The following is a 22,774-nucleotide window of genomic DNA, read 5'->3' as shown; positions in this document are numbered from 1 at the left end:
ACCTCTATAAATCAGAATTTGATCTTACCTTTCTAAATTTGTCATGCTTTCATCAGTTTGCTCTTCCACTTTGCTAAACCTTTATAAACGAGAAAATGTTGTATTAAACCGTTGTCATGCTTCATCAGTTTGCTCTTCCACTTTGCTAAACCTTTATAAACGAGAAAATGTTGTATTAAACCGCCTTAAACGAAAAAAAATGAGCTGGTCCCTTGGATTCTCGTTTATCCAGGTTCGACTGTATTTTGTTTATCTGTTTTTAATAATAGGTATGTTACCTATCACCTATCGTACCTATGTACATATCGTACCTATGTGATTTCGCGATTATGTTCGCGGATTTGCCGATTATGTTCGCAGATTTCGCGATTAAGATTTTTCGGGCAAATTCAAGGTAATTACTTGACCTCGTCTAGGGGTCGAGTCTGTTAAAGATTCGTTATACTCGCGCGGTATACCTACAGGGGAGCGCAAACCCCTCAAAAATAGTCATTCCATTTTCCAACAGTCCAACCCGAAACTAGTCAATATTATTACATGGGCTATTATGGTCAAGTCCAAAATGAAGCACAAAGTTAGTCAATGCTAGGCCGGCCACTCACTATCAGATAGACCTGACAGGTACGCCTGAACAGGTCTACCTAAAACCTGATGAGCACACACAATGTGAGGTAGACCTGATAAGCGGACCTGGTACCTGTCAGGTCTACCTGATATTGAATGGCCGGCCCTACACTACATATGGTACAATGGACAATAGTACAAGGGCTGTGTAGTGTGTAAGCTGTGTTCGAGAAACTTCGAGGTGCCAATAAAGATTGGTGAGCTGATGTGGAAAGAGATGATGTGAGTGTGGATGTGACCTGCAGTATTCAACGGGATATATCCTCTAGTGTGTATCTCAGTGGGATCTCCCAGTATGCCACTGCAGGTATCCCAGAGATACAAACTATAGGGATATTCCAGTAAGTTTGACAACCTCTTATCTTTTGAAAAGGTGGGGTACCCATTTACATAAAAGGAAGGGAAGCTTTTCGCGTCATAAATGACCTTTCCAGTTGTACTCTCCTTGTGAAGTAATTAGAAACAACTAATCCATAGTTGCATAGTGCATACCATTAAAAGAAGGAGGATGAGGAGAAGGAGCAAAAGCAGGAGAAGGAAGAGAAAGGAGAACGAAGAAGAGAAGGAGGTCTAGGACGAGGAAAAAAAACGCAATGCTTTCATTCTTTCTTCCTGTTTTTATGGTCTCATACAAGTAATTAGAGGGAAACCGAAAAAGACATTAAAAATGAAAAATTAGTTTTGCCTTTTATATTTCCCATGCTTTTTTTAACTCTTTCCCTCTCTCCATCCCTCTCTCTCTCTTTCTCTCTCTCTCTCTCTCTCTCTCTCTGTCTCGCTCTAGTTTGGCATCCGGCTAAAGAGTAATAAAGGACGTTATCCAAGCACTTTACTTCGGATTTATGATGGTCGTCCTATTAAGAAGACATTGAGTAACACGTCCTTCTTCTCTCTTCTCTAGAATTTTTCAGTCTGAGCTGTGGATCTTCTAAAGTTCCTGAGATTTTTTCCTAGGGAGAGAGAGAGAGAGAGAGAGAGAGAGAGAGAGAGAGAGAGAGAGAGAGAGAGAGAGGGAAAGGGAAAGGTAATGGGGGTAGATGGAGAAGTGAGAAAAAGTACGAGAAAATAGACTAGAGGGAGAAAGAGAAACAGAGACCAAGGTTAGAGAAGAAGGACAGAATCAGGAGGAAGGAAAAGAGAACAAGGCAGTTTCTTTTTCTTCCTCCTTTCCTGCTCCTCCTCCTTCTTCTTCTTTTTCTTCTCATTCTTCTTCTTCTCCTCCTACTCCTTCTTCTTCTTCTTCTTCTTTTCCTTCTCATTCTTCTTCTCCTCCTCCTCCTTCTTTTCCCTCTTCTTCTCCTCCTACTCCTCCTTCTTCTTCTTTCCCTTGTTCTTCTTCTTTTTCTTCTCCTCTTCCCTCTTCTTAGGAGTAGGAGGACTCCTTCGTCCCCGTCTCTTTCTCCCTCTTCTCCTCCTCCTTCTTCTTCTCCTCCTCCCATTCCTCTTGTTTAAAGCAACCTCATGTTCAAGAGGATTTCAAAGTACTGGAAAAGGCACAAAAGCACGTTCCTCCTAAATGACTACGCTCTACCTTACCAGGTAGTACTTTGTGCCTAATACCTACCCACCCTACGAACCTTACCTTTACTGCCACGTATCCAACCCTAACCATCACCCTACCAAGATGCTTTGAACAGTGAAACCCCGGGACGACCGAAGGGAGGGTGAGGTGGGGATGGAAGCTCTTCTTAGTCCGATGGGAATCGAAAATACTTTATAGCGTCCGGATTTCAAGGAGTCAAAGCTACTTTCTACTAATGAGTAGGTACGTAAGGCATAGTTGGTATGGGAAACTTCTGTATGTAGATGAAAATGACATCCACCTACCTCATTTCGTAATTTCACAATAGTAAATTATGCTGTAATGCTCAAGGGGGTCCATTCTAATCTTTTCTTCGAAATTACCGGAAGCATTTTCGAACGACAATATTGAAGAGACGTAAGGAAAGGGGACCGTAATTATTAATTCCCTGAAGCTCCCATCCTCTTGTATATCCGAGCCTGGAAGTCAGGGACTCCGAATTTAAGGCATCGTTCACACGATGAAGTAACTTTTGTAACACGGTGGGGTAACTTTTGCGTCAAATAACGTGAGACCCCAACCAAAGCGGGCTCCGGAGAGCCTGGGCTTCAGTTTGTAGGACTAGTGGCCAGATTCCCCAGAGCACGCCCGACCGTAGCTAAGCTACCCGTCTACACACATTAACCTCACCCAGTCTGAGTGGGCCAGCAGTACACCATTGCCCTGATACCTAGTCACCCATCAGGATACCAACCACGAGCAACGTTGCTTAACTTCAGTGTACCACAGGGGACTGGTGTATTCTACGTGCTATCGCAGCTGACAAAGGGGAAGGGGAACAAACTGATTGGTGTAGGTACACTTGAGTGTCAACTCATTTTCAGAACTTCAGTGTACCACAGGGGACTGGTGTATTCTACGTGCTATCGCAGCTGACAAAGGGGAAGGGGAACAAACTGATTGGTGTAGGTACATTTGAGTGTCAACTCATTTTCAGAGCTAGTTAAAGGTATTAGTGCAAGTGTATAGTACTCCACTCTTCTCCGTCGTCACGTCGGGACCTTCTACCCTCATGTGCGAGCAGAGCCCCAACCAAAGCGGGCTCCGGAGAGCCTGGGCTTCAGTTTGTAGGACTAGTGGCCAGATTCCCCAGAGCACGCCCGACCGTAGCTAAGCTACCCGTCTACACACATTAACCTCACCCAGTCTGAGTGGGCCAGCAGTACACCATTGCCCTGATACCTAGTCACCCATCAGGATACCAACCACGAGCAACGTTGCTTAACTTCAGTGTACCACAGGGGACTGGTGTATTCTACGTGCTATCGCAGCTGACAAAGGGGAAGGGGAACAAACTGATTGGTGTAGGTACACTTGAGTGTCAACTCATTTTCAGAACATTCATTCTCGGAGCTTAGGGAAAAGTGAATAATGTTCTCATGCAAAATATTTCACACCCTTGGCCCTCACGTAAGCTCACACCCTTCTCCTTAGCTTAAGTGTTTTGTTGACATTCATTTTGACTGGGAAATGATAAAAAGTCGGAGTATTTGTCTTCTTTATGACTTTGTTCACGAGAAGGGAAATCGTGTGCCCATTACGAAATGTCAGACTGGGAAATGGGTTTTCCGAGGCTGAGTGAGTTATAGTGTGAGCTGACTGAACTGTGAGAGAATGGGAAGAGGTTTGCAAGTCGCTCTAGAACAGGTGTTCCCGAACTTCCGAGTACTGCGTACCACATGACACCTCAACGTTCTTTTGGTGTACCACCTAACATCACTTTGTGTAATTTGGAGGTAGAACGATGTCACAATATTAATCATTAATCGTAGACCGATGTTGCATTTTTTGGTGCCCTGTACTGTATATTTTTTTCTCTCCCAACTAGGGTTGCCAGATATCTTTTTTGCCTTTACGGACAAATAATAAAAATGAGGGTTTCAAATCTATTCGCTTACCACCAGAAATGCTTCTGCGTACCACAGATTGGGAACCTCTGCTCTAGAATAACCCTGGAAATAAAGTTTATAATTTTATATTGTAGGTAGGTATGTCATTGTCCCAGAATAACCTCTAGATCCCCGAGTACCTCATTTCACGAAAGTATGGAGCTACATACTCGTTTAAGGGTGATACAACTTATATCCAATCAAAGTAAAATGATTACCGCAAAAGTGCTGACACACTTTCTTCCATCTTTTGCTCTTCAATAACACAGAAAATAGTAAGTCTGTAGAGCAGGTACGTAATGCACGTGTTCTAGTGAGCGCTCATATTACCACACGACAGGGCTGTTCCTAGGGGGGTTTATCCGGCCTCATTTGCCCCGGGCCAGGGCTTAAGGTGGACCGGAGTCAGCAGTTTTTCCCCTCAAAAATGAAAATATGTGTGGACACAGCTTTGGATAGTAAAAATCATTGAAAATTTTGTGCAGAACAGACTTATGGGGGAGAGGGATGGACTCACTGAGGGGCCAAAATCAAGCACGTTTTTTACATAGGCAAACAACTGGTACCCTAATCCTAGTACCTATTTTTGTTTGTAAAATAAAGGGCTCACTTAGGTTTGAAAGGGGTTAGGCTGTAAAGGGCCCTGACGACACATTCCTGAGCACTTCACAGATAATGTGGGAACCTAACAACTTGCACTACACCTTGTGCTTTCAAAGCGAAATCTAAGTAGAGAAAAGTAGATTGAAAAAGAGACTTACAATTCATGCTTGGTAGCGTTTATACACAGATGGAAGAATATCTTTGGATGGCGCACTTTGCACTAACACATATTTTAATTAATTTCTTTGAAGCATAGACGTGTGTTTCCAAGTAGGTAATTCTAATGATCAATTTGAGGCGAAATTAACACGAGCTTTTTTGATTTTGAGAAAATCAAAGGCGAAATTTTGTTGATTTTGTTTTCTCTCATGCAGTTTTAAAAACATATAAGACTGCAATCAATTTAACGTAATTGTAATCTTGAGGCTATGTAGGACATAGTCGTATTTAATCTTGTAGCTAACACTAAAAAATCGAAAAACTTTGAAAAATTATATTCCTTAGAAAAACTTGGAAAAAACTTGTTCACTAAAACTGATTTTTCAATTACAGCACACTAGAATCAAACCTACAAGCACAAACAAGCTGTCGAAATGGACCAAAACTAGAAATATGTAGCATTACGAATCGAGGATGATTTGATTCTAAAAACCGCACGCAACTCAAGAGAACAATGACATTGATTACAAAAACACACAAAAAAGAAATAATTACCTTGTCTTGATGATTGTCAAAAATTTGGGCTACCGATTTTTTGCGCGAAACATGAACGGGAAGAATAATTTTTAGATAATCTACCTACCTATATTCTAAATTTCAGACAGGTATATTTTTCGTATGAGGAAGTTAAATGGAATTTTAACTGATCGGCAACCGTACCAAGTTAATATTGACCAGCGTTAAAAACGAAATAGGTACCTAAACAGCGGAACGGAATAATAGATCAGGCAATATTCACAGGGGAGACGCTTACATACATAAAAACATTCAAACTCTGATTTGAACTAAAAAAATTACATTCATAAAGTTAGTATAGTAAGCTGTGTCCACACATGGTCGACTCCGCCGATCGATGGTCGATCGACGTCGACTGAAACTGTACACTGCCTTGACAACATAAATTCACCTCTTCACCTCGTCGATCGACGGCGTCAACTATGTGTGGACACAGCTTCAGACATCTCTAGGTCTTGTCCCATAATGTCACAAAAGATCTAACCAGGTCGCAGTGACCAAGGGCGTTTATTAAAGCCGATGGCCCTACCTTTACCAATACCAATACAACTCCATACAATCGTGGAACGGAACACAGAAGAACCATACTTTTTCCCCTGTTTTTGGATCCTCTGATGATTTGTTGTCCAGAAGGAAATTTATGTGAGACGGTATCCATCTTGTCAGATTTTCAATCTTGAAATGTGACTCAACCTTTTAACAGGTGTGATGAAAATTTTCTGTACTTACATTTTGTCCAGCGATCTCTTTTCTGGATCTTTCAAATGCAAGAACCTGATATAGTATCTTTTACTATATCTTTTGAACAAGTTTAAACTTCCTTGACATTGTATGGCCACATTTGGCGCATTTCTTCTTACACATGGACTTTCACCAGATATCTAAACAATCCAGATTTTACTACAAAACCAAACATATATATCACTGGTGTTGTCACCAAATACTTGGATAGAAAACGGAACCTAGACGAAAGGATTGAAAAATGCGAGGGGCAAAGATCATATCGATTGTTATCGATTGTAAATTGTACCGAAGAAAGTTGCGAACCAATAGGTAAGGTCAAACCTGGAGGCTCTGCTAATACAAATTACATTGATACATTGTAGTAATCCAATAGTATTGTATGTATAAATCGGACTTGTACATGACTAATAAAAACAGATAGATACACAGGTCAGACATTGTTCGACAGTCGATTAGCATGAAGCTCGAAAAACCAATGACTATTTTCAACTTTAAAAACACTAAAAGTAAAGTGTGATTCCCATAGAGGGCTGAAAAAAAGTATCTCAGAAAGTTAGAAAACCCTGTGTGAAATGAATTGTCAGCTACCCAAGCAGCACGTAACAATATCAACATTATTGTATTGCAGATATACATAGGTACTTGTGTTGGGTTCAGTTAGTCATAAACCCATAATATGTATATTATTTCATACGGGCAAGGAAATAGAACCTCAGATATGAATGTAATTATTACATTGCTTAATGTCGAAAGGAATAGCTTAAAAAATTATCGATAAACACATCCAACTTTTACCGTCCATTCTTTATACATATTGGCATAATGTTATTCTTATCGATGTTTAAATTAAGAGAGTCGATAAGGTGAGTATGTTGGGCATCTTTAACTTTCTTTTGCGAAAGCAAGAGTTTTGCGAAACAATCGTCTCAATTTATTAACAAGTACCTCCTTTACAAGATTCATAGATAAAACAAGATATGGTTGCTCTCTTTATCGGAAGATAATTACCTAGTGGGCAAAATTGGATTTCGGATCACGTAAGTTGTAAGGATGTAGTCTGGTTTTGCTAGGAGACCGCTTATTGGTCAAAATAAATGCCTTCTTGTGATCAAACGAAGGGACAAGTTGGCAGAGAAGAATGTGAAAACAGAATAGCTATGTAGGTAACTATTTGCAGCTATGTAGGTAACCATTTGCTGAGACTATGCTGGTTGTGTGATATAATGTAAAATAATTAGTTGTTAATAAACTGCGTGGAGGTATACACAATACACCTATAATTAACCCATTAGTTGTCTTTGTGATTATCCTCATTACATATAAACATTATTTGATCTACATGTCCTATGTAGATAAAGGTACAAGGTATTAGGCAGTGTGGCAGTGTTTATGTTGAGATTTTTATCCAGTTATCTTTCTTCTTACTTTCCTTACCGTGTATTTGGAAAAAAAGTGTCTAATGTTTTCATTAAGATAATTAGATATCTTTCTCTGAATAATCTCTCAGTTTTTCTCATTTAGACCTTATATCTCTCTACCTGTAATTACCAATTGTTATCCCCCTTACACGCAGACAAAATCTGTGTTGATTTAACTTTTGAAATGCCTACCAGTAACGCCTGTAACTTGAGTAAAAATATTTGCATGCTCCAGCTCCAAGGTCCAACCTAAAGCTTCGCTCAAATTTAAGGCCCAAGAATTCTCCGTTTTCTGAAAGGATTTGTATCCCTATTAGTTGTAAATTATTTTTTATGTATAACCTACTCGTATAAGTAACGGGTTTTTTAAGCTCGTGTGTGCACACTGGCTACCAATAAAGCAAGCTGACTTACTGATCTGAGGTAGACTCTATCAATAGGTAGATACCGATACATGCTTCATACCCATGTATAAGATCATTTGTCACTTAGCATATCTAATATCGCGTTGGTAGGTATATTGGATGACATAAAAAACCTGATAAAATTTTAGACTTCTCTTTTGGTTGAGGAATGGCAAGATGAAAGGGGTGTAGGTGCCAACCTATCTACATCTTGTCAATTCCAAAAACAAATACATGTTGTTGAAGCATTTCGTGTTTCGAGGTGTCTCTTTTACTATTTTTTTAATTTTTCACATTACTTGGTAGGTACCTCAGTAGATTAAACAAGATTCTTGGCTAATCAGCCTTAAGGTCTGATTGATGGACAGACAGATTTACCGATCTGGATCTACACTTTACAAGCCCTGAGCCCTAATCCTCAATGGTTGTTGTGGTTTTCATGTCCAGTTGTAAATGGTTGACAACGCAGGTTGACAAAAGGGAACTCTGACGCTTGGTGTCGCAAGTTTTAAATGTTTTTTAAAGTTTCCAACGAATCTGATTTGAAGTTTAAACTCAGATCTAGGTATGTACATTTTTTATATTTATATATAAAAAAAAGTACATACCTAAATAATTATAAATGTTTTGGTATAAATTGGATGTTAGTGGGTGTATCTATATCCTTATAATGAAGGACCGTTTTAATTTAAAGAACTTTTAAGTAAATAAGTTTATTGGCAAATTAGAAACCAGTACTGACAAATTAACTGGATTATAACTTATGGGAAGGTATTTAATACATTTTCGAATACCAATTAAGGTTGTATTTTCATGTAACTTGATGTAAAAAGTTCAAGTTCCCAAGTAAACAATTAGCAGGTAGCTTCCCAACTTCCCATTGAAGGACCACATGGTGCACGCATGCTTGTGATTTCCAAAAAATAATGGGGTCGACATTGAATTCCTATTCGTACATAATTATACTTACGCTAAAGTTTAAATCAAGTTTAATTTCTTTCTTTGAATTCTTGGTTTAATTTCAATCGGAAGTTCAGAGAGGCTTCCGTTATGTGAACCGACTACCGGGGTGTTATGGTGTGCTACATTTAAAACCTTGGGAAAATTCACCTGATTGAAATGTAATAGGGTTCTGTGTGCATCATTTATCTACCTGCATGTGGTATCATTTGAGTTATTTATTCATTCATGTGTGAGTTCTTCAGAAACCGATATTACCCGTATTATGTATGCTAATATATGGGATTCTAATTTATCAGTTTGTAAGTATTCTAATCTTTCTAATGGGAGTGACCAAGTTGGCCATAGCTAGGCTTCAAAAAAAAAAAAAAAAAAAAAAATCTCTAATATTTTCCGAGTCCAAATAACTATTGTCATTCACAGTATTTAAAAACAACATGAAAGTTTGGCTATACTTACATCTTTCTTCAACACACTTGCTACCATTTCCACTTGTTCAGGAGTAGCTTTATTAAGAGGATCTGGATCCTTTGACTGAGGTGGATGAGCTTGATTTTCTTCTTTAGATTTGATTATTTTCTGAATTTCTTCAACTCTCTTTTTGTCAATCAGTGAGTTCCCTGACTTTTTAAATGTTAGGTAAGATTTTGACTTAGCATCAGACCTTGGTAATGACTCATATCTGAAATTTAAAAGAGGCATTTTTATTATTATTATTATTGTTATTATTATCATTATTATTATTAACTACCTACAGGTAAGTAAACTGTTCTTGGCAATTTTGGTTATTTTGAAAACAATGAGGTGAAATGATTATTATCACAGACATGTAGATTCTCAAAGGACAAGACTCAAAATAATTACAAGTTTGACAAATGACAAAGTGATATTTGTCACTTATCAACAATTTTAAATCAAATTACTCTTAAACTTGAATAGACAGCATGCCTAATTGCCAAGTTACAATGGAGTGATATTAGTTTGTAGCTCCCATACACATTCAACATTGAGCTAAGTAACATATAGTAAACATGAGGATGTAGAGCCAGGGCTTACCTGTTGTACTGTATTTTTGAATGTGTACTAATAGCGGATACCAATGGAATGGTTGATTTTTCAATTGTGTCTTGTACCTTCAAATTAGCACAGTGTACATTTGATCTTGACAGCTGTAAACATAGAAACATGATAAGGATGATGCAATTTCCCTGAACAATGTTATGAGCTTGACTTACAGTCCCTCGCCACACAGAGGTAATTTTGTACCTTGATTTTTTATGTGGGGCGGTTTTTCCTGGACGAAAACGTCATCTATTATTAACTTATCATAGCCAGGAGTTAGTTATACATCACAATTAATTAAAAACTGAAATAAAAATCTATTATGTTCGTAACTTGAAATAACGACGACACTCCTAACTAGGAAAACATAAATAACATAACAACAATAACAGCTTTCTTTTCCTATTTATGATTTCTACAACCGTAGCTTTTCTTTGAGATTTATGCGTTTCGAAAGTGTTTTTTCCTAGTAGGTTTGATTTGTGTAAATTATAAAAAAATAAACTAAAATGAAAAAAATAGGAAGTAAAAGAAAAAAAAAAATCCTGTCCCCTGTGGAGTATCGAACCCTACACCCTTCGGAATATGTTAATGTTTTAATTACCTATGTTGTACATATCACGGCAGCAAAACTAGTTCTAAATTAAAAAAAAAAGTAAGAAAAAGGAGGTTGGGGCAATTTTCTGTACCCTCATAAGAAAACCTTACGGTGGGAATTTCATAAAAAAGTCATGTCTGAAAAAAAGGCAAAACAAAAACAAAATCATATACCCACCTATTTAAAACAGGAAGGAAGGAGTAGGTAATGCTAATTTGCGATTATGTTCGCGGATTTGGCAATTATGTTCGCGGATTCGCGTCCCGAATCGACATTTTGGATATTTGGCAAGCCTAGCCATAGCCTCTAGTAAGAACAAAACAGAATAGAGCATAAGATCTTGTTTATACTGCCAGCATAGGACAGAAAAGCCCATTTACCCACACAGTCCTCAATCATAAAAATATGGTAAAAGCGAGTCGCTAAAAAGTCGTTCAATTGTAGATACATTGTGTCCAAAAAACGGGCAAATGTTAAAACCTTCTAATGGTATCAACCCAATATTCCCCCTTTTTCAAAAGGACAAAGATTTTGACTTTTGCCCACCTTGGTTAGCACGTTTGCCTTATTAAGCTCACAAAACCTACACCACGAAATGAAAGTAAAATGAAAGCGAAAAAAAGGCGCTCACCACACATACTATAACTCACATTGTAAACAATAGAAGTTCACAGGTCATGTCTCTCAGTTTACTCCAGAAAGTTCTAGAAAGACAAGACGAGTCGTGCCTTTGAAATGAAAAGTTAGTGTGAATTGCTGGCTGTCTGGTATGGACCATGGATGGAATACTGAAGACACCTTGGTTGTGATTCCATGAGAAAAAGATGCGATCTAGAAGATTGTCAGGTATGCGTCAAGTGTTTTATACGGGCTCTGTCACAAAGAAAACATTATGTAGATTAATTTGTTGGTTCCCAACTTTGTAGCAACTTCAGGGGCAGTGTACCTTCCAAAGACGATTGGGAACCTACTGTGAGGACTTTGAACCTTTTCGTAAGATATACTGAAACAGTATTTGAATTGTTAAATGAATCTTCTGATTTGTAAAACTTACCTACCAACTTCTTAATCTTAATCCATAACTTTCGGCCCTTCAAGTCACACACTTGTGTGAAAAAAGATCCAGAAATACAGGAATTATAAAGAAAGAGTAATTACTATTTCTATAAGTTGCATTTAACTCTAAACAGTTTTCAATCTGACGGACACCCATAAAATACGATAAATGAATAATTGAATGTATATGAAGGAAGGAAGAATTTAACACACCATACTTCGTAGCCTATAAAACAAAGTTACTGCGCATAGTGCGTACAGTATAAATGAGCACTGTTCAGGTGTGTCCAAACATGATCGACGTCGATTAACCAGGTGAATCTATGTTGTCAAGGCAGTGTGGAAGGTTCAGTTGACATCGATCGACGGCCGGTCAAATATGTTTGGACACACCTTTATTGATCTAAAAACCTGCCAAACAAATTGGGCAGTATTCAAAGTTTTTGTCCTCAGAAAATTAGGAATAGGTACTAGGTTGATAACTGTTGGTTTGATAACATATGGGTTTCACGGGAAGCATCTAACTTGAAGTAGTCACAAGAGTCTTCCCTGGTCATCCTGTTGCTACAAAACTGATTTACATACTCGCTACTCGGTACACAGATGTGTATGTGTACTTTGAAGATCCAGGTTACCACTGGTATTCCAAAGGTTTGAATGGAATTGACCCGGACACAGTGTCACAAGGATGACCCTCACAGCGAAGACGTCTTGTACCTACATTTCCTTAAGTAAGTGCTTTGACCAACTTTCTTCTCAAATTACAAGAAAGACACGTAGGAAGGTAATATAAATTTCAAATGATTCTGATCTCTGAGAATAGTGGTGGAGCCCTGTTTCCCACCATCACTGTCTTTAGTTTTAACCTAGAAAGCTATTACTTCGATTTCAAGTGTTTTTACTTTTTTTTAGCCAATTGCGAAGTATAGGCGCAATGACATTAATGCATATCTGCAAATAATGTGAATCTATAGGTACTCGGGATTGTCTAATTTAGAAAATATCTACATATTGAACAGTTTACCCACTTATGCATCATATTTTGTAAGTAGACGATGTTGGATGTGAACAATGTGAATGTGGACGTCTTAATCAGTGGCGTAGCGTGGTCTAAATTCAAGTGTAGGACGTTGTAGGGCTCATGCACAGGTTTACCAATCTTTGATATCAGCTCATTATCCCCACTACGAGATTTTTACCCCCACTCTCGAATTTTCGGTTCTTGGGTTAGATGCTAAATAAAATGCTTATTCTTTCTACCATGAATAAAATGCACCTCTTGTTGAAAAACACCTTTTTCTGGATTACAGTACGAATCCGAAAATTACCGTACGCATGTTCACAGTACACTTGACAACACTGCTGTTGAAATCAAACATCGCGGCATCGCGGGAAATTTTAATTTTTGTCTTTAGATAAAATCGCTGGATCGCGAAATTTGAATTTTCTTTTCTTTTTTCACATTTTCAATTTCCTGTCCTGTGTGCTAGCTGTATCATCTCTTGAGAGTGTTTGGTGACTTCGAACTTTGGGTAAGCAGATTACTGATAAACTAATACCTTTATAGTATAGTAGACCCCACTAAAAAAAAGCCTCCAACCCAAAGGTCCATTGCCTACTGAATGCAAAAACTTATCAGGAAATTTCCTTCATGCATTTTTACAAGTGTAGCAAAAGTCGTAAAATCTGTACTAACTGTACTAATCATTTGATAGTTGAGAAAATATGCTATTGGAAGTTTCTAGAATATTTCCAATAGTAAAATATTTAAAATTATATACTTAAGTATTCATATCTTCATTTTCAGACACAACTTATCATGGGTTCATTCTGGCAAAACAATAAGCCAGTTGTAATCATGATGACTGGCTTTCTGGCTGCACAATTTGGTTGGCTTGTTTTGCAATATGATGAAAAATTGGTGTCTCGAGAAGACCGAGAGAGATTGCCTTTGGTAAGTTTTTTTTTTTCTTCTTTCTTTCTTTTATACCTAAAGTTCAATTTTTGGCCAAAGGGTAGAAAAGTATATCCATGCTGCACTAAAGTGGCAGTATTGAGTTTATAGTAAGTCAGTATAATGCTTTTTTTGGACTGTCAAATGTAATGTAAATGCAGTTTCTTTGTGTAGTACATGCCATTACTATTTATGGGCATTAGAGTGAACTTTTGAGTTGTATGGCCGCCATACACGCCATATATACACGCTACGCCACTGGTCTTAATAAAGGTCAATTTTGGGATATCAACGCACCGATTCTGAACAAGTAATAGGAGGAAATATGCAGAAGAAGTGCTACCAAAAGGTAGAACATGCACACTCTTTCTTCTGATTTAATTACTACACCACTGGACAAACATCTGAGCATGAAATTTTTATCAAAATAAAATTATCATGTGTTTCGCATGATTTGTGTTTATTGTTAAAAAATTCTGTACAAGGCAAAAGAAGTCAGTAGAAAATGAAATAAAGCCATCAGGTAAACTGATACAAACACAATCATTTTATTATTATACGTATGAATTCTCTACAGGTATAGGTAGATACTCGTATACCTTTCTTCCGTTGAACTTTTGAGGTCAAGTCCATGAGATGATTCTTGGTCAATTCTTTTCGTGGTCTTGTAATTGAAAGACCAACATATTGATGCCAAGAAATCCCAAAACTGGTTAATTTCCTTCAAAAGTGGAATTTCGTCAGATATCTATGCATCTTTTAGTGGTGGGTCATGATAATTGGTATCCACTGCCTACCTACTTTTCTTGAGAACTTTCAACTTTCCTTACCACACTTGGCTTCGGGAACGACCTAACAAGATGGTTTGGATTTTAGGTTTTGAGGTCCCCGTAATAACCTTCACTTAAGGTCGAAACATTGTGGTCATCCTATTGGATTCTCTTCACCAAAGTACTTAGAGTGCATAGGAGTCCTTAGGTTGCTAATATCTGTGGTCCTTGTAATTGAATTATTGCTAGAAGATAACTATTCTGATCCTCGTATCGTTGGTAAAACATTAGGTCTTGGGAATCTGATTGCGATAAAAAAAATCTCTGGTAAAAAATCAAACTACCTATGTACATGTACAAACCACAGAAATCTCCGCGGATTTGGATTGATATCAGACCTAATACCTTTTTACAAGCTTTACAATTATATGTAGGTAAACCTACAAATCTGTTTTCTGTTCTAAACTTCTCACATTTTCATGATCAAGGAAATGTTGAAGTGACCGTGTCGATTTGTTGGTAGAAAATAATTTCTCTCTAGTTAGCTCTTTCTTTTGAAAGGAGAGGTTTCTCTAATGGAAATTTCATGCTGATCTTTGCAACAGGAAAGACGAGTCCTGATGGGTACATTCAGAACTTTGAACTTTCAATCTCTTGGAACTCAATGCACCCAAGAGAAAAATGCTAAAAAGTCTCATTTTAATAATTTGTTTTTTATCCACCCATACAAAATTTACACCAAGGTGTCAAGGGTAATATATGGAAAATAAATTATCAAGATCTTTACCATCTTCATCACTGAACTTGAAGTTTAAAATCAAGTTTGTCCATCAGAAAAATTAACATAAGCAAATTTTAATAGAAAATTTGAATAGATCTTTGCGAAATGATGCCCTCAAGTTCCTGTTTAGATTGAAGTGTGCCCTTTTGCCCATTAGATAGGTACATTGAAATTGACACAATTTTTACCAATTAGAAATCTACTATTTATTTCAAAGGAAAAAGAAGAGCCAACCTGTTATAGTGGTAATTTATGTCCACTTTGACTTCGGATAAAATATGGCAATGTTTTAAATACTATCTCTCGTTCTAGGATCAATGGTAGATGAGAATAATTTTATTGATATGGAGATGGAAATCTCTCCAATTTCCATTGAAGAGTTTTATTGACATGAGTTAGAAATTAATAAAAGTGAAAATAAGAAACATAAATAAGATTCTGAAATAAACACAGATACATATGAAAGCATATGTTCGTAGGAATGCATTCTTGATCTTAACCAACATGAAGTTTGAACTTTGAGCTATCAAATCAGGAGTCAAAGCGTCTATCTGTGTATTGTGCGACATCAATATAAATCTCCGAGTTCAAACGTATAAATCAATTCACTTGAATGGAAATGATTAAACTAATTAAAAGAGCTTTGTACTGACGACATTTCCTACGAGATTAATAGCTTTCTGGACATTGATTTCAGTCAAATGCTTTCAATTAGAGTGAAAGTCTCTGTGGCTTTCTCTATCTTTTTAGATGTCGTTAATCGTTCGTATGGATTTTTTTCCTTTCCTTTGAAAATAAATGGCGATCTATGCACGACTAATGTCAAAAGTAAGTACATAGGTGAAGGACGTTAAGGTATAAGTACACACCTCCCATGTTATTAGTCTGGATATGTTTCCAAGTTTTCATGTATTTTAGGCAGAAAAGAGGCAACAGTAGCAGGACCTTTAAAAAAAGAGAGCTCTTGAAACAAAAACTAATAAGAAATCATTCAACTAATTTGAATATTTTTGATTTTGATTTCAGAGATGACCTATTCGTGAGCCTGGGATATGGATTTCAGATCCACAAGTTGAACCAATTTCACCAAGAGGAGTTCGCATATTGAAAAAGGTAGGGACTTGGGCAATAATTGATTATCTAGCTAGACCACGTATGCAGTGCGCCACATTTTGACATTGACGTATGGAAAATTGACTTTTCAAAATCCATCATTTAAACCCCTCAATCAGCTATCAGATATATTAATCTTCTTCTTCTCCTGAAGGAATTCTGTCGTAAGTTTACAGAAGTACATAACAGTTAAACTTAGAGAATGCCTTAGGCATTAACCCCACCCTTGATCAAACTTTATTTTGCATTTATATTTTGTATTTATATTGTTACCATCTGTATCTGTAAATAAAGTTTGATCCAATTGTATAATAATAATAATAATAACCCCAATCAGTGATGGAACATTATAGCATTTTACCTACCAGGGTGCTAGCATTCATGATTAATTTATCTAGTATTCAAACTTGTAGATTTACAACAGGGGTGCTCAAAACTTGACAATGTTGACATTTATGAAAGTATACGTAAAACTGTGGCGGAAATTTGCTTTCCAAGACTTTAGATGCAATACCATTTCACATAAAATACGAAATTAAACTAATAAAAATGCACCTTCCTTCTGGTTTCTGGTCAACGTGAATACCTGAAGTAGGTAATTCCTTTCAAGTTGAAAAAAGCCATTATGTATAGGTAACTCTGTAAATTATTCTTCAAGTTTTGTCATTGAGTTGGAAACCACTCATTGAGATGGTACTACTACCTACAAAACTAGTGGTTTAATTTGTCTAATGGATGCCCATTTGAGTAATGATTTCTTTTGAATACCGAATCAATATGCGAACTTCGCAAGAAATATCAATATCAATGTACCGACTCGTCGGGAAGTACTGCAGGCCAAATGGGTATTTTTTCTTTTCAAAAGAGCGTTTAAGCAAAATCATTAAAATGCAAAGTGTTTTGACCTGAAGAATACGTACCTTCCCAAGTTCCTTTCAGCGTCAGACATATTTCTGAACAAGCTGGGCCCGTCCCTCCGGGAATTTTTTAGCCCGTAGTTCATTCGATCGTGAATAGAGAAAATCAGTACCTATGTACCTACCTAATTTGTTTAATAGTCAGTTTATTATTATTATTATTATTATTATTATTATTATTATTATTATTATTATTATTATTATTATTATTATTATTATTATTATTATTATTATTATTATTATTATTATTATTATTATTATTATTATTATTATTATTATTATTATTATTATTATTATTATTATTATTATTATTATTATTATTATTATTATTATTATTATTATTATTATTATTATTATTATTATTATTATTATTATTATTATTATTATTATTATTATTATTATTATTATTATTATTATTATTATTATTATTATTATTATTATTATTATTATTATTATTATTATTATTATTATTATTATTATTATTATTATTATTATTATTATTATTATTATTATTATTATTATTATTGAATTGATTTTTTTGATTTTACTTCAGTTTATTATTATTATTGAATTAATTTTTTTTTTTATTTTACTTTCATGTAATGATTTAAAAGCAAGACTAGAGCCCGTTCTTCCTTTGTTCCTTTTAATGTTTAAGTCGCCCATCCATTTATTGGCCTTGCTCGGCATAGCTTAACATTAATTGCATATCAGACAATTATCAACACTTGATGGTGATGTTGCCGCTGATAGGCAGGTTTGTATAGTAGGATGGTTCACTATGAGTGAGTATGCTACCTATTGAATCCACTATGTACTGTACTTGCTATTGAATATTGAACTCGTCTTTCTCTTGATTTCATCTTGTAACTTGTCAGGATGACCTGATGCCCTACTGGACATTTATTAAACTGTGGAGCTATCAGGGCCGTATTTAGGTCTATGGGGACTGACAGACGACACCGAAGCGAATACAATAGCCCGTCCACTATACCTTTTTTTTTATTACTATCGTAATAATAAAGGAAGAACGGGCTAAAAATGGTTTCTCGCGATGCACGCAGATTTACAAAAGGCTATTTGGTACTCACAGCACATCCACATCAATAGGCAAACTTGCAATTTGAATTACTCGTAATTATCTTACAGTTTGAAGACCTGAAATGGAAAAAAGGGAATGGTTAACTAACATTGTGAGAGCTGATTAAAAAAAGTCTTAAAAGACGTTATGTAAGTCAGTACGATCATTTCGACTGAAATTGTAAACAACTGGTTATAATAACTGCAATCTTTAGCCGATATTCCTTCGAACTGGTTCTCACTTATTAATTCCTCAGATCAACGTTCAATAGCTCGAACTAAGACTTCTATGAATCACAAAAGTAGTACTTAAAAAAGCATTTATTTATTTCTTTTTAGAAATGTTAAGAATTACTCTGGCTGGATAAGTAAACAAACCAATTATGATCAGCCATGTGATGAATTAATTAAATCACAAGAGTAAAATAAATAATTATGTAGTAGTTTGCTTTGAAATATATGTATGTGTTTTATCTAAAATCAAAGCAGTGCCAGTGGTGACAAAATTGGATTAATGCTAATATTATTCAGCGGGATTTACTAATCGAATACAAAAACTTGCACTGAATCCGACTTGAATGAATGAGGTATGAAGTAGTTGTTTTCGATCAAGGCTGCAAAAGGAACTTTTACAAAACCAGACTGTGATTTACCTAATCTTGAGGTAGTTTCATTAGTAGATATAAATTAATAAAATGGTGAAGTAGTGTTGTAGGTAATTATTATTTATTTTTATTTATAAGTTTACTTTTCACCTCGAACACAGCAATTATGTGATAACAACGACAAGCTAATAGTTACTATTTATAAACTATATGTATGAAAGTATATAGGTATTAGGTAGGCACTTACGGATAATATACCTACATTGCCTACTTATAACATGTACAGGTTGTATAGCCCAACACCTAGTAACATTTCAAACCTCACAAAAAATTTCACAAGTCACTCAAAACTGTCTTGGAGTAAAATATCAACATGATCGCCATTCTATCAACCAAAGTGTTCAAAAATCAACAAACAAAAGTGAGAAAAGGAAAGTATCCTAATTTTCAAACAAGCAAGTTGAGTTGTCAGCAATAAATAATGGATAGTTAATAATAGTAATATACAAATCTTCAAGTCGGGAGTCGAGAAGATTTATCATGCCAAATATCTTCGGGCTAGAAGGTGTCAAAACTGCACATATTTATCTCAAGGAAGAATATGAAGATACAACAATACAAATCATCAGACAACAGCTACTGTGTGAACCATGGATGAAGGATGTTTCTACCATGGCAATTAGTAAACTGGAAAATCGTGTAGTAATGAAAGTTGTTAATGGGTAGGCTGAAGAGATTAGACGTCTTTTGTGGCAGGTTCAGAGTTACTACGGTTTTGAGGATTAGGTACGTAAATTCGTACATTGTTAGCAAATGAAGCATCAATGAAAGGTCACAGAATTTTACCAAAACACCTTTTGTACTACCTGAACAAGTGACCCATCTTTTGACAGATCGATCCACACTTATCGATCTGGCTGAAACATCCAGTATGTCTGTCTTTAAGTTCCTAATACCTACGGCCACAATAATAACAATATAACTAATTGCTAGTTATTATATTAGACAGGGGCCCGTGACCACATTCAACACCTCACTTGATGTATTAGAGCGTTATATCATTCTCATAGATGATAAATTGATTAGAGACTTTAGTTTAGAGATTCAGCTGGCATATTATGGGGTGTTAGTGGCATATGATGGGATGTACAAGGAAATTATTGAAGCTGGCGGGCGATCTTTATTCCCGCCGATTGTCACCAGTAACTTGACCATCAAGTAACAAGTTATTACTATACTTGCCCCACTGATGTAACATAAACTGCACATAAAGTTATCTCATAACTCGCATAGAATAATTCACTGAAATTATCGTTATCACTATTTAGATAATTATCTTTATCTAATAGTCTGATTATAATTAGACCATTTAACAGTCGTATACTCGGGTGAAATAGTTAATGATCTATGAACACTCCATAAATGCAATTTCATGGCATGCAAGTTGTACTCTTTTATTGATTTTCAATGTTTTCAACTAGTGTTTGTGAAGAAGTAGGTATTCAGTAAATAAAAAGTTACATAAATTATCTAAGGTTGTGAATTGCAAGCAACTTTCTCTGAACTTTGCGTTCAAGTTATAGCCATAGATCGACCAGTACCCATGTCTATCTGATGTTACTAGGTGTTATACATACACTATTGAAGATGAGGTGCCTGTGTAATTGTGCATACCTATGGAGATAAACAAGTTGGTCGATCAATTAGCATATTCCGTGATATGCGACATTCAAAAATGCGGAAAAAGTCTGATAAGTTGAAAATCCTGTTTTGATAGACAACCTACGCGATAGACAACCTATTAAATTATTCAGATATTTAAGTGAAGATGACTCTGAACCAAGTCACTTTCAGCATGCCTACTTCCATGTACAAGAAGCTTATGTGAAATAGCCGCATCAACTATTTCTTTGCGGCTTGGAGTACAGCACTAGACTTACTCATAAAATGGAATGCATAGTCCTCGATGGAAACCGTATTCAGGAATGAAGAAAACCATGTCGGGAAAGGATCGAATCTCCCTCAAAAGGTCTACTGATAATACCTATAGCAACGTCTTTAAGAAATGTACTAGAAGTGGAACTCCTTTCAAATAAGATGCTCACATACGAGTATCTACCTATGTATATAACAAGAACTTGAAGGTTCAAGTGCTAGTGGATTCGAAGACGTTAAATACATTACCTCATTTGGTCCTTTCTTATCATTAAAATCATTAAAATTAACGGTTCACCACTGTGCAATTATGTATAGGTTGAACGAATACATTCTGAGGAGCAATATTGATTTTAAATGTTCTTTTAATTGCTTCTCATATACCAAATATAGTTCTCACTATCATTTGACACTTTCAGGGAGTACCTTAAATACCGCATAATGGGACTTTTTAGTCTTAGCCGACAGTATAAATAAGGTAAGGTATATTAATAGCTAAAATCAATAATAAACAGTGATCGAAATCTGTGCACATAAAAAATAATTCATCGAGTAGTTTTTAGTCAAAACTATCAAGAATCTAGTGGACACTATTGATCACTTTAAGATCTGGAAGCTTTCACCCAGAAGTCGAAAGTTCATTCTGATAAGACGGTTGCCAAATGTTGTCCTTGGATCATTCATCAAAACAGTCCCACATGCTTGTTTTTTCTTCTCTTTCTCTCTCTCTCTCTCTCTCTCTCTCTCTCTCTCTCTCCCTCTCTCTCTCGATAAGGCGCTTTAACTAGTGAATGTCGTTCGGGAAGGAAAAGGTTTGTTGTCATTGATTTAAATCGACTTCTAACTTCTCGGTGAAATGTTTGTCATTCGTATAATCTGCTTAGGTATTGGGTTGTGGGAAATAACTCGTAGAGTTTACCACTTAGAGCAGAAATGTCCAATTTTTCTAAATTTTATAAGGGATGGGGATAGGATTTCCCACTATCTCACTGAACCCATTTGGATTCATGGTCTTTGAAGCTCACTGAACTTTTCTCAATACAGGTATAGGAGCAGACAATTTCTTGCTATCCAACTTTATTGCAGATGGAGCATATACCACGCACAAACCTACCTAGTTGTTTTAATTGCATATCAGACAATTATCAACACTTGATGGTGATGTTGCCGCTGATAGGCAGGTTTGTATAGTAGGATGGTTCACTATGAGTGAGTATGCTACCTATTGAATCCACTATGTACTGTACTTGCTATTGAATATTGAACTCGTCTTTCTCTTGATTTCATCTTGTAACTTGTCAGGATGACCTGATGCCCTACTGGACATTTATTAAACTGTGGAGCTATCAGGGCCGTATTTAGGTCGAGCTCGATTTTTCTCCTTTACTGTATGTCAGACTCCGAAAAATCGGGGCCGAAGGGCCCTGCCCAAAACTGGGGGCGGGGGGGCCCTCCCCCCCCCCCCCCTCAAGCTTCATTTTTCTCCTGTACTATAGGCCAGGCTTCGAAAATTTGGAGCATCCACCCCTCCCCCCCCGTCCATTAGTGTTTGGGTGTTTGGATTTTGGGGCAAAATCGTGATACAGACTATACGAGTATTTCCTATTTATTTGAACGTTCTAGAAGTCTAGACTCTAGATATCCAATAAAACAACATGAAGTGCAAGCACATAACATCACTATTTACAAATATGTTTTTACTGCCTTTTTAACTAACCTAGTTTTCTTGAATAAAATAATGTCTATGTTATCAAAAATCCACCAATACTATCATAACGATTACATTCACCCATGTAGGCTTCAACTCTAGCAATCATCTCCCCCTGTTATTAGAAGATCTTGGTCGATTAAGCTGAAACCCATGTTCAATTTGCAGCTTTATCTTTGCACATCATCCAGAAGGTATGGAGCTTGCATGAAATTTAAACGAGGTAAATTAAAGTT

At 36.3% G+C, this 22,774-nt stretch overlaps 3 protein-coding genes across 12 annotated transcripts in view; 1 reads left to right on the top strand and 2 right to left on the bottom strand.

The window, feature by feature from the left end:
- The window catches only part of LOC103507057, a 34,526-nt gene extending 21,472 nt beyond the window's left edge, over positions 1 to 13,054 (bottom strand). The window contains exons 1-3 of the mRNA XM_008471497.1: positions 13,004 to 13,054; positions 10,016 to 10,128; positions 9,419 to 9,641 (exon numbers count right to left, since the gene is read on the bottom strand). Coding sequence (XP_008469719.1) covers positions 9,419 to 9,641; positions 10,016 to 10,128; positions 13,004 to 13,054 — 387 coding nt within the window. The remainder of the gene's footprint in view (positions 1 to 9,418; positions 9,642 to 10,015; positions 10,129 to 13,003) is intronic.
- LOC103507049 overlaps positions 1 to 22,774 on the bottom strand; it is a 54,022-nt gene that overhangs the window by 11,409 nt on the left and 19,839 nt on the right. For 3 of the 9 annotated variants that reach the window (XR_003390899.1, XR_001809442.2, XR_003390898.1), the window contains 2 exons: positions 18,302 to 18,368; positions 11,124 to 11,492 (listed from right to left, as the gene is read on the bottom strand). The exons of 1 other annotated variant lie outside the window; for it this stretch is intronic. The gene's annotated coding sequence lies outside the window, so the exon portion shown is untranslated. Of the gene's footprint in view, positions 1 to 11,123; positions 11,493 to 18,241; positions 18,369 to 22,774 lie in introns of those variants that run through there. 5 more of the 9 variants (XR_001809441.2, XR_001809443.2, XR_541243.3 and 2 more) reach the window with 3 other exon arrangements.
- The window catches only part of LOC103507056 (cadherin-89D), a 63,503-nt gene that overhangs the window by 23,778 nt on the left and 16,951 nt on the right, over positions 1 to 22,774 (top strand). Inside the window, exon 2 of one of the 2 annotated variants that reach the window (XM_026822012.1) lies at positions 16,207 to 16,293. The gene's annotated coding sequence lies outside the window, so the exon portion shown is untranslated. Of the gene's footprint in view, positions 1 to 13,896; positions 16,294 to 22,774 lie in introns of those variants that run through there. The other variant, XM_026822011.1, reaches the window with a different exon arrangement.

This window comes from Diaphorina citri, unplaced genomic scaffold, assembly GCF_000475195.1.
Source record: "Diaphorina citri unplaced genomic scaffold, Diaci psyllid genome assembly version 1.1 scaffold284, whole genome shotgun sequence".
Classification (NCBI taxonomy): Eukaryota; Metazoa; Arthropoda; class Insecta; order Hemiptera; family Psyllidae; genus Diaphorina; species Diaphorina citri.
The sequence above is the reverse complement of the archived record's forward strand: the minus strand, read 5'-3'. Positions and strand labels throughout refer to the sequence as shown.